Here is an 11,285-nt window from a genome sequence, read left to right as displayed (position 1 = left end):
CAGCTACTTGTGGTAAAGGCCCTCTCTCTCACCAAGCTTCAGGCGGGCTCTTCTGAGTCCTCCTCTTGAGTAGGCTTCAACTTTGGTCCTGTACTGTCTGTGACCTACTGAGCTGTTTTAGCACAAGAATTCTATTAAGTTGATAATGACCACCCTGGAGTCCTACCTTCTCAAGAATCATGTTAGAGGCCTGGAGTGGTGGAGCTTCACAGCCAGGACCTAGAATGCTGTGGCAGACAGACCTTTGTTGAGGCCTGCCTGGTCTATATAACAAGTTCCAGGCCAGCCATAGAGAGACCTTGTCTCAAAAACCCAGTGTTGGGGTTGGGGATTTAGCTCAGTGGTAGAGCGCTTGCCTAGGAAGCACAAAGCCCTGGGTTCGGTCCCCAGCTCCGAAAAAAAAAAGAAAAAAAAAAAAACAAAAAAAAAAACCCCAGTGTTAGGTAAGTTTAGCCCGGATGATCTTTCAGTCGTTTCCATCCGATGGTCCTTCCCACCCTCCTCCTTGGCTCTACATCACTTATCTCGCACCAGGTTCCCATTTTTATGTAGTTCCTTTTATTGGTCTCTATTGTAATAACATCAAATAAAATTTTTCTTCTAACATAAGTATCAAGGGAAAAAAGTTTTAACACTTGCCATAGTCTTGGGACAACAACCAAGGGCAAGCCGTGGCCCAGCTGCCTTCTTCGTCACATTCCCCTTCTTCCTGATGAACTCTAGAAATAAGATCATATTCCAGATCCTTAAGCTCTTTTCCTCAACAGCCCTTAGTGAACTCAGCTCTAACAGAATCACCTCAACTATAAAAACAAACAAACAAACAAACAAAAAACGAAAACCCACCTGGTTCATTTAGTCACCTCACTTGTTTAGTCAATCAGATAATCAAAACATATGAATAGATTTAAATGGTTTCTCAACATAAATATATTTTCAAAGAGCTTTCATATTTGTATCATAGACAAACAAAATACATATACTTGGGGTATGGACTATCTGCCCTGGGCTCTTTTGACTTAAAAAAAGATCATATGGGGCTGGGGATTTAGCTCAGTGGTAGAGCGCTTACCTAGGAAGCGCAAGACCCTGGGTTCGGTCCCCAGCTCCGGAAAAAAAGAACCAAAAAAAAAAAAAAAAAAAAAAAGATCATAGAAGATACAGGTCTTCTGTGTTCCCATGGTGGCATGAACAAATTCTCTGCCCTTGTTTTAAGCAATGAATCTGTCTGATATTTGAAATTTGTCTTGGGCTCCAATTATACTTTTGTTGTTAGTAAAGAGGCTTTATTGTGAACGTCTCCCTCACCTACAACTCTGATTTCCATGTTTTATTCACCTCCTCTTTTTGACTTCAAGTAAGGTAAAGATGCCAAAATTCAAAACTTGCTTAATTTTGTGTTGGTACTACCAGGTGTCAAATTCTCCTCTTGAATCTCTCCCTTCATGGGGGTTGTTACTGAAGTGCTTGGTGGGAAGTGACGTGTCAGCCACTCACTGGTTCTCATGGCTTTGCAGTGGAGACAAGGCCTCTCTCGGACTTCATAGTTTTCCATATCCCTTTGCCTCGCCACTGACTTCCTCCTCTTAATAGTGGCAGGTGACGGATGATGGTCGCTTTCGCTCTCCTTCCAGGATGACACTCCGGAGTTTGACTCCTCACTGTCACATTCAGTGGTGTCACTGTCTTGTTGGATCTGATTCACCCGGTGAAACTGGGAATGGCGCCTGGCTCGTCTTTGTTCAAGGTAGGCGCTGACCAAAGCCACCTCAGAGTCAGTTACTGTGGAAAGTGGGTTCTGCTTCGGTTTCTTCAGCACTAGTGAGGAATCCCAGGACGCTTCTCTACTCTGTCGCTTACAGGCAGCCTCTTTGCTTGCTAAACAAAACAGATCAACAAGTTAGGCACTGACAGTAATAATGCTCACTAATAGGCTGCTATAGAAAGGTCAGTGAAGGCTGCAGATGGTGGCTCACGCCTTTAAATCCCAGTACTCAGGAGGCCAAGACTGGTGAATCTTTGAGTTCGAGGCTAGCCTGGTAAACAGAGTGAGTTCCAGGACAGCCAAGGCTACACCTGAGAAATGCTGTCTTGAACCTCATCCCACTCCACCACCACCCCCCCAAAAAAACCTGTTAGGTTCTTCAGACGGACATGGTGGTACATGCCTTTAATCCCAGCACTCCGGGACAAAGAGGCCTAGACAAATAGATTTCTATAAATTCAAGGCCAGCATAGTCTAAAAGTTGACTAAGGCCAGATAGGGTTACAAAGTGAGACCCTAACTTAAATAAATGAACAAATAAATAAACAAACAAGTCACCTGACCACCCATCACCATGTCTATGGCCAGTCATTATCAGGATCTGCAGTAGAGAACGTGGCAGGAGTAGGGAAACGAGTTACCATATAGTCTTGAAGGTTGATGACTGTGGTGTCAGGAAACTGTTGGGACTTTTCTAAATGATCGGGCCATGGCTAACAACTTCACATTACCCAGAGGCCTGACACGTGCGGGATCATTAGTGGTCAAATCACTGCATTTTGTAACCGCTGGCAAAGGCCAGCAAACTACTACATTTCCAGTACTGTACCCCATCCCCAAAGGACACAGGAGGGGTCACATACATTCTTAATATCGCTTTTGAACTTTTGTAGCCCCTGAATATGGGTTTGCAGATGGGAGAGTCTCCAGAAAAGGACCTTTTCCCCTTTATCTTGAAGTCTCAATGACTCCAGTGTGTGTGTGAGTGTGATCTGGATAGCAGGAAACATCTCTTCTGTCCATGCTCTTTTCTATGCTGATGTTGGCTTGTACCAGCTTAAAAATCCTGATAAATTTTTGGAAATTTTGTGAAATGGTTAAACATCATTAGTAAACAAATTACACAAATTTACAATTAAATCAATCTACCAAAAAGGTGATAATTACTTAATGCCCATAATTTCCTAATTATCTTACTCGATTTATTATGCTGTGTGCTCTCAGAGCGGTTTATCTGGGTGCGGGAAGGACTATCTGAGGATGTGCTATTATTGTACATCTGTCTCCCACTCTGTTCCATGACAATATGTTGCCAGCTCAAAACCATTATTGGAGTGCGCATTTACCTGGAAACCAGCAAAAAGATCAGGACTTAGTGTATGCTTTCACTGACTGCTTAGGGCTTAGAAAATGATGGAAAATGTGTTTCTAATGTAAATTTAATTGTTATGCCTGCTGCCTAAATTGTGAATAACAACTCAGAATTAAAAAGTATTATTCCAGTGTTCTGAAGTCCTGACTCACTTCAACAATGAAGCTGTACAGACAACTGAGCTGAGTTCCAACGTACATCTCCATCGTGCTTCTGTCTTATTCCTTAACTGTGAAGATGACATTTAAGCTAACACTACTCTCGCTCAGTAACTTATAATTATGGGATAACCTAGGAGGCAAAGGTTTAGCAAAAATCACAAAGAGTGTTGTGTGTGAAATCAGCAGTCCACTGAGAACACAAGGAGTGCTGTATACTTCTTTATAAACTGTGGGACGGGAGCTTTCCTATCAATATACTTTATAAACACAAATTTGTCTCTTCGCAAAGCTTTGTGAAGGCAAGTGCAGAGACAGGACAACAAAGGGAGCCCAAACTGCCAGAAATTTGTAGCTTCTGGAGGGAAGGGGGGCTTGTGGGGGGATCTGAGCTGTCTACACTCAGAAGAGAAACAGAGCTCATGCAAGGCCTTTGCTGGCGTGATGAGGCCTTGGAACCTCTCTGCTTTTCTCTTCTACCAACACTCTGTACTCAGAGACACAATCCTCTCTCATAGCCTGACTCCGAGCATCCGACTCTCACCTTTACTTAGTGAAGCACTGGTCCCACTGTCTTCATCCCTTTTGCTCTCAGACATCTGTTTCAGAAATAAGATGAACTCAGTCAGTTGCACTGTGTTAACATGTACTTGTTAAGCCACTGCCCAAGACCTTCCCTAAGGTCTAAGTGTGAACCCTGTCTCAAAACCAAAAACCCACGAAAGAACAAGCACAACAAAGCTCTTCATGGTGGTCCTCTCCTGCAACGTCACTGCTCTGGAGGCTCAAACGAGAGGATCTTGAGTTCTAGGCTAACTTGGGCGACAATGCATAAGCCCTGTTGTCTACACACAAACAAATTGTGACTGCTTTTCAGCTTTTGTCCAGTGGGCAGCCATACTATGCTATCAGTGAGCCTGGCTGTCAGGAGAGCAGGATTTCACTCACAGCTCTGATTCCTGCCTTACTCCATACTCTGTTAATAATCTGTCCGGATCTCCACATTAGCATTCCATTTTCCAAGTCTAAAAATGATTGCACCAAAAGGTATTTACAACCGTATCTGATATGATCACACCATGATTTAATTAACCATTATCTACTTTTGAATGTTAAGTTCTATGTTACCCCAACATGTAGGAAGCAACAGTATCAGGAATAACAAGAAATACTCACTTTTTTCCCCTTGAGATAAAAGTCTTACTGTGTAGCTGACGTACCTTGAATACGGGACCCTCCTGCTTCAGGGGTTGCAGATGTGCAAACATGCCTGGTACTCAGGAACACATTTGACACTCTCAGGGAACTGATTACTAGGAGGCAATTTTCCCACACAAAACCAACCAAGCAAACAACTACACAGAAAGCTCTGTACGTAGAAATACGCGTTATAGTATGATTAAGATGACATAGAACTTAAATTCAAGAGAAATAATGGGGGTTGGGGATTTAGCTCAGTGGTAGCATGCTTGCCTAGCAAGCGCAAGGCCCTGGGTTTGGTCCCCAGTTCTGAAAAAAAAAAGAAAAAGAAAAAAAAAGAGTAAATAATAACTAACTGAATTATGCCATGGTCATGTAAGATGTAGTTGTGAACATATAAAGTACGTCATAATGTATGGAACTGTTCATTCAGCTAAAATCAAGATGCAAGTTTATATGTAATAGCATGACCCAAAGTTAGCTAAAGACCTCCAAAAACCGTCAAGGGACACATGTATGTAAGAAATATGTATGACGCAAAGGCTGGCTTTCAATGGTTAAAATTGTGATTTTTTTTAATCCTTTTTTTTTTTTTTTGGTGAAATTGACTATAGTTAGGAAATATGATTTGTGTAGAAGGTCAAACGTATTTGAAAGCCTGGATGTGTTGTTAGATAGTTTTAAACTTTTAGCTCTTTAAGACAAGGCCTCATATAGCCCAGCTGGTCTGGAACTAGCCATCAATGTAGCTAAAATGACCTTGAACTTCAGGAGCCTCCTGCCTCCACCTCCCAAGGGCTGGCATTACACGTGTATGCCACCTAGCACGTATTTTAATAGTTCTAGCAACAAGACCTATGATCCCTCGTTGCTTTTTGTCTGCCCCTATTTTCTTTCTTCATTACAGTAAGCATCCTCTGAATATCTTAGACTGAAGGTCTCTCTAAAGATACATTTTTAAAAAATGTGTTAGAGCTCTGTACATATTTTAAGTGTAACATGTATGGAGAGAATTATTAAAAGACTGGATGCAAACTTAGATGTTAATAGTACTTAGTGATGTGATGTCTACACAGCCCAGGGCAGTGCCTGTCTCACTTTATCCATAGTCCTGTAATCTTGTGTTTTGTGGTGTGCACTTTTATAGTTTCGGGGAAAGGTGTTAAAAGCACATGTTAGGTTTATATTCTTAGGTTTATAATCATCACAGAGAGCTTCCACATTGGATGTCAAATCAAACTATAACTACAAAATCAGAAGGAAGACTTTTGCATGAGACCAAGAGGAATGGTGTGTGTTGTGGTTACCACACGCATTTCATTAACTGTCCTGTGTGACTTATCAAGGAAAAGTAGTGACAGTGGCTCCTCTGAGGGCAGGGCAGAAGAGGAGAGCCCTTCTCTCTCTACCCTCAGCAGCTCTGCCATATCCTCATGCCAGTCAACACCTTCTAAACTCAATTTCTACATATGCGAAATAAGGATTTCAGATTAATATTCATCCAGCAAAATAAAACCAGCACTAGCAGTCTGAGCAGATACCAAAGAAGCAGGCCACCTGAACGGAGCACCTTGTATCTGAAAAGAAAAGCCCTGGATTCGGTCCCCAGCTCCAAAAAAAAAAAAGAAAAAAGAAAAAGAAGAAAAAAAAAAAGAAAAGAGCACACATCTGTTTTAAAAAGTGACAAGTCCAGAGGTAATCGGCATGTGGTATGTACAGCTGGCATGTGGCATGTACAGGTAGTGGGCATGTGACATGTACAGGTAGTTGGCATGTTGCATGTACAGGTAGTTGGCATGTTGCATGAACAGGTAGTCAGCATGTGGCATGTACAGGTAGTAAGCATGTGGTATGTAAAGGTAGTGAGCATGTTGCATGTACAGGTAGTCGGCATGTGGCATGTACAGGTAGTAAGCATGTGGCATGTAAAGGTAGTGAGCATGTTGCATGTACAGGTAGTCGGCATGTGGCATGTACAGGTAGTAAGCATGTGGCATGTAAAGGTAGTGAGCATGTTGCATGTACAGGTAGTCGGCATGTTGCATGTCGGACGATAATGACCACAACCACGTTTCCATCGTGCTTACCGATGCTTTAAGGTTTGTAAATAGAGGCCCAGAGTTTCACAGAGAAAATGAAGTTCAAAGTGAGGGGAAAATTCCATCCTCCTCGACCTGCTCTCCTATGGTTCTCAGATTTCAAACCTGGGACCCTTCAGGAGAAGCAGACCAACTGACTGTAGCTGTCACGAGGGCACAAAGTAAAAGATGAAACCCCTGAGGTAATTAAGGTTTTAATCAGCACTGAGTAGATCTAATTTGACATTTCAAACTATGTTTTGAAGTAAACAAATAGTATAGCAGGAAACCTGGATCCATTTTCCTCCTGTCACTCTGTCACTAACCACTTGTGTGACATTGGACAAGTCACTTAAATTCCTAGGGGCTTTTCAACAACAACAACCAAGAAACCGTTGCCTACAGACAGAAGGACCACATGCTCCCCCACGGTCCTTAAAGCATAGCTCTATGACTCCGAATTGCTGAAGTAAGCAGGGGAACTAAAGGACAGCTGAATAGCTAGACCCCTTAAACAGTCTTCATGATGAAATTCCAGTGATCAATTTCAATTTTTTTGTTAATTTTCTAAAGTAGCTTTTCTTGCCAGGCCAAATTCAATATACTTAGCTGGGGAGTCTAAAATACACATAAGCTATCACTATTCTAATTCTCCTTCTGGCAAAGTATTTACCTTAAGAAGCATTTAGACTCCAGATAAAACTTCTTGGCCAGGAGGTAGTAGGGGAGTTTTTTTTATTATTATTATAATGGAATCTACCTGGCATTGAAATAACAAACCTTCTCTTCTCCATCCAGAGCTGATGGGGCACTCAATCTTGCTGACCACTGGCAGCAGTGGGCTCTGGCTGTAAAGCCAAATGGTGGTAGTAGCTTGATTAATCACCAGCCCAGTATTAATGGCCAGAAAAGATTCTGTGTCAGCAATTTATAAGAGGTTGGTTGCTCATAATATGTTGAGGGCCGCAGCCTTGATGATAAAGTGGACTTATGGCATTCCTAAGCTTCTAGCATTTTCTTTTGCTGATCTGTGACTTTGGCTCTGTTTAGTTTGGGTCTGTATCTCAATCTGTACAGAAAATGTATGGCTTCGTTCTAACCACTCCCCGAATCCTACCTATGTTCTCTCAATAACATTTACACCTTTGATTACAGAGTTACATGGCTATAAAAGGGATTTGAAAATCAGTAGTTGGAAGAGAGATTTATCTCAGCATTACACAGCATATGAATGCAAACAATCTAAAATTTCAACTGTAGAAATTTTACAGTACAAGACAGAAAATTATACAACAGGAAGTGCTGTAGAGTGACTAGAACATTTGGAAGCTTGACAAAATATCTAATTTTAAAAGTCAGGATATGAAAATCCATTCAATAGAAGCTAGACCAAGCAAAGATAAAGGTTGGTGTACTGAGAAAAAGCAGGAAAAGAGGAACCTAGAAGGAGCCTCTCCACAAACATAACTATTTATCTCTACAGGAGTGGAGTGGTTTTACTCTTCTTAGCCCTTTCAATAGCTTTAAGTTCTCTAGCATGAGATTGCACCATATTTGTACGTGTTGTTTTTCAAGACAGGGTTTCTCTGTGTCACTCTGGCTGTCCTGGAACTCAACTCTGTAGACCAGGATGGACCTCAAACTCACAGAGACCAGCCTGCCTCCACCTCGCCAGTGCTGGGATCAAAGGCGTACACCACCTACACGCCTAGCGATTGTATCACTTATTAAACTCATAAAAACCCTTTTAAAAAATACGTACGTCAAACTACAGTGCAGTTAAGGAAAAAGGCCATAAAGATACGATTTAGATTGGAAAGGATTCCCTACCCAGACGGAAGCCCGAGAGAAGAACATGAGGGTCAGTATGATGACGAAATACCAAAGCAGGAAGCTCCCTATTGTCCCACAAGAGTCATCCTTCCGGCACTCGGCATCCTGGCTGGGAATGGTAAAAGTGAGAGGTATGGGAGGAGGGTCCACCTCCCAAAATAAAGACAGAAGGTCTCCCATGATAGCTTCTTGCTTAGAAAATAAAACATGCTCAAAGGGATGGAGGTGACTGGGAACGATTTCCCCCCATGACCTATGACAACTTCCCTGGCAACCAATTATGACATAGACTTAAGCAACTGATGCAGGGGCTGACACATGTTCTTAGATGTCTTAGATGGGCAGATTTATCTGAAGGATATCTTTATCTAGAATAGTTGATGGTCTTTTCCGATACACTTCCTTCTGCATCTGTCTTTGAAACGTACATATTGGGCTGGAGAGGTTATGGGGGTTGGGGATTTAGCTCAGTGGTTAAGAGCACTGACTGCTCTTCCAGAGGTTTTGAGTTCAATTCCCAGCAACCACATGGGATCTTATGCTTTCTTCTGGTGTATCTGAAGACAGTTAGTTACACTGTACTAATATATATGTATAATACTATATAAAATAAATAAATCTTTTAAAAGAAAGAAGCATACATATCCTTTATTTTTTTATTTTTATTTTTTTATTTTTTTCGGAGCTCTACCACTGAGCTAAATCCCCAACCCCCATATCCTTTATTTTCATCTCTTTACGTGTTCAAGGTTTTGGTTATCACACACAGTTCTAGTACAGTATAGACTACACTGGGTGTCTCCTAAAATATAATCTCGATACCTTCTGTCCCACCTTGTATTTGGAGATAAGGCCAGAAAGGAGTATCAACAAAAGAGCAAGATGGCTCAGTAGATAAAGGGTTCTGATGTCAAGACTGGTCCCTGGAACCCACATGGTGGAAGCAGAATATTGACTTCACACGCCCACCGTGGCACATGTACACCCCAACACAGGCATACACACACAAAATAAATGTGTCTCTTCAAAAAAGTTTTCGGGGCTGGGGATTTAGCTCAGTGGTAGAGCGCTTACCTAGGAAGCACAAGGCCCTGGGTTCGGTCCCCAGCTCCGAAAAAAAAAAAAAAAAGAACCAAAAAAGTTTTCAAGAGGTAAATGAAGGTTCAGTCAGACCATCAGAGTAGAGCCTTAATCTTACTAGGAGTCAAAGAGGAGGAAAGGACACCAAGAATTCACCAACTAAGGGAAGAGGCCATAAAGGAGAATAAGAAGAAGCTATGGACAAGCCAACACCACCTGTCTCCTAGGAAACCAGCCCTGCTGACATCTTAAGTCTTAGTCTTCACCTTCCCAAACTGTGTGTGGGAACAAAGACTGTTTTTTTTTTTTTAAAGTACTGTCTAATGTTTTTTGTTGTTGTTTTGTTTTGTTTTTTGGTTTTTGGGGTTTTTTTTGAGGAGGCACCCCATGTTCTGGGATATTTGGTTATGATAACTCTAATAATACATAGTCTACTTTAGTCTGGTAAGTGTTCTTTAAGCCAGGAATAAATATACATTAGAGGAAGAGGAAGAAGGGGAGGAAGAGCAGGAAGAAGAAGTGAAGAAGAGAAAGAAAAGAAGGAAAGAAGGGAGGAGGAGGAAGAGAGACTCCTGTTAAGAACTACATCAAAGTTATAGTTTCTTTTTAGATAGATTTACATGTGGAGAAATGAAAACCTGGTGCTTTTGTTTTGACTGTACACTGACAGAATTGAGCCTGTTCTCTCCGAACAGTTGATGAGTTAGATCATCTCTAAATCTATATCTAGATCCAAACATTGTGCTAAGACAATATAAACATGTTTAAAAAAAAAACAAACAAACTCACTAACAGACCCATTAGCTCTTTACGAGCATAAAACGACCTGCTAGTTTTCATATGCAAGACCACAATGAAATCTCATTTTCTTCTGTTTAATCTTGATATTTAGCTACATTTTTGAGACAGTCTCATTATGGCTAGCCTTGTAACTCCAGAGGCACATGCCTCTACCTCCAGAGTGCTGGGATAAAAGGCTTGTACCACTGTGCCTGGCTGGCACACTTCTCTTTAAGAATAAATCCCCAGGCACTGGCTAAACTGGCCATTAGAAGGGCCAGTGTTGCCACTCCCAAGCTCTTCCAGAGTTGGGCATGCCTCCTCTGGCCTCCCTGTTTCCACCTGTAGGACACTGGCAAAGCTCTTTAGAGCAATAACCAGGAAACCACACACACCCCTCCCTCATATTTCACACCGGGCGCAGTGGTGCATTGTAGGAACTCGCACTAGCTACTAAGTAAAACCAAACTCACCTCCCTGGTGACTCTTTTCTCAGTTCTTTCAAAGAACATTCAGGGCAAAGGTGGGGTTTTTTGTTTGGTTGGTTTTAACCTCAAAACCACCAACAACTTCAATAGAACGTTCCAGTTTTTCTTCCTACTGCTTCATCCTCATTAGGTGGATATTTGAGAATTTACATTGGGTCAGACCAATTGAGGGAGAAACATTTCAAAAGAGGAAAAATGCTTTGTCATTGCTGATTGTGTCTAACACATCAGGCATGCTTGTATCCTACCAATTAGCCATCCGGCTAAATATAATCTGCTTACAAATGTGAGCCCGTAAGGGCCCTAAATAAAGCTACAATTAATAATATTCAAAATTCAGCTTGTTATAGTCATTACTTTTTACTAAGGATTCAGAATATGGTCTGAATTTTGCAGCTCAGCCTTTTCCCTGTAGCTAAGTCAAATCCGAGGGCGTTTCCCTGGCAACGATCGCTGCGCTGGTCCCTCCGCCCCACCCCCTCCTTCTCGCGAGAAGAGATGGCCCGGTTCTTCCGGTAACTGTAGCCCGGC

At 41.9% G+C, this 11,285-nt stretch overlaps 1 protein-coding gene across 4 annotated transcripts; it reads right to left on the bottom strand.

The window, feature by feature from the left end:
• Positions 1-912: 912 nt before the first annotated feature.
• On the bottom strand, positions 913-11,209 carry Ssmem1 (serine-rich single-pass membrane protein 1). 4 transcript variants are annotated; one of them, NM_001109228.2, is given in 3 exon segments: positions 913-1,878; positions 3,840-3,894; positions 10,740-11,209. In NM_001109228.2, coding segments are annotated over 3 exon segments (594 nt in total). In that variant the 5' UTR covers positions 10,779-11,209; the 3' UTR covers positions 913-1,378.
• Positions 11,210-11,285: the final 76 nt, after the last annotated feature.

This window comes from Rattus norvegicus, chromosome 4 (assembly GCF_036323735.1).
Source record: "Rattus norvegicus strain BN/NHsdMcwi chromosome 4, GRCr8, whole genome shotgun sequence".
NCBI classification, from domain to species: Eukaryota; Metazoa; Chordata; class Mammalia; order Rodentia; family Muridae; genus Rattus; species Rattus norvegicus.
The sequence above is the reverse complement of the archived record's forward strand: the minus strand, read 5'-3'. Positions and strand labels throughout refer to the sequence as shown.

Coding starts and splice junctions, on each gene's coding strand:
- Ssmem1 (XM_039108119.2), bottom strand. CDS start 3,107: ATGCGCACTCCAATAATGGTTTTGAGCTGGCAACATATTGTCATGGAA. Junction 1,879..2,962: donor CACACAGCATAATAAATCGA/GTAAGATAATTA, acceptor TGTTTTGTTTAG/CAAGCAAAGAGGCTGCCTGT.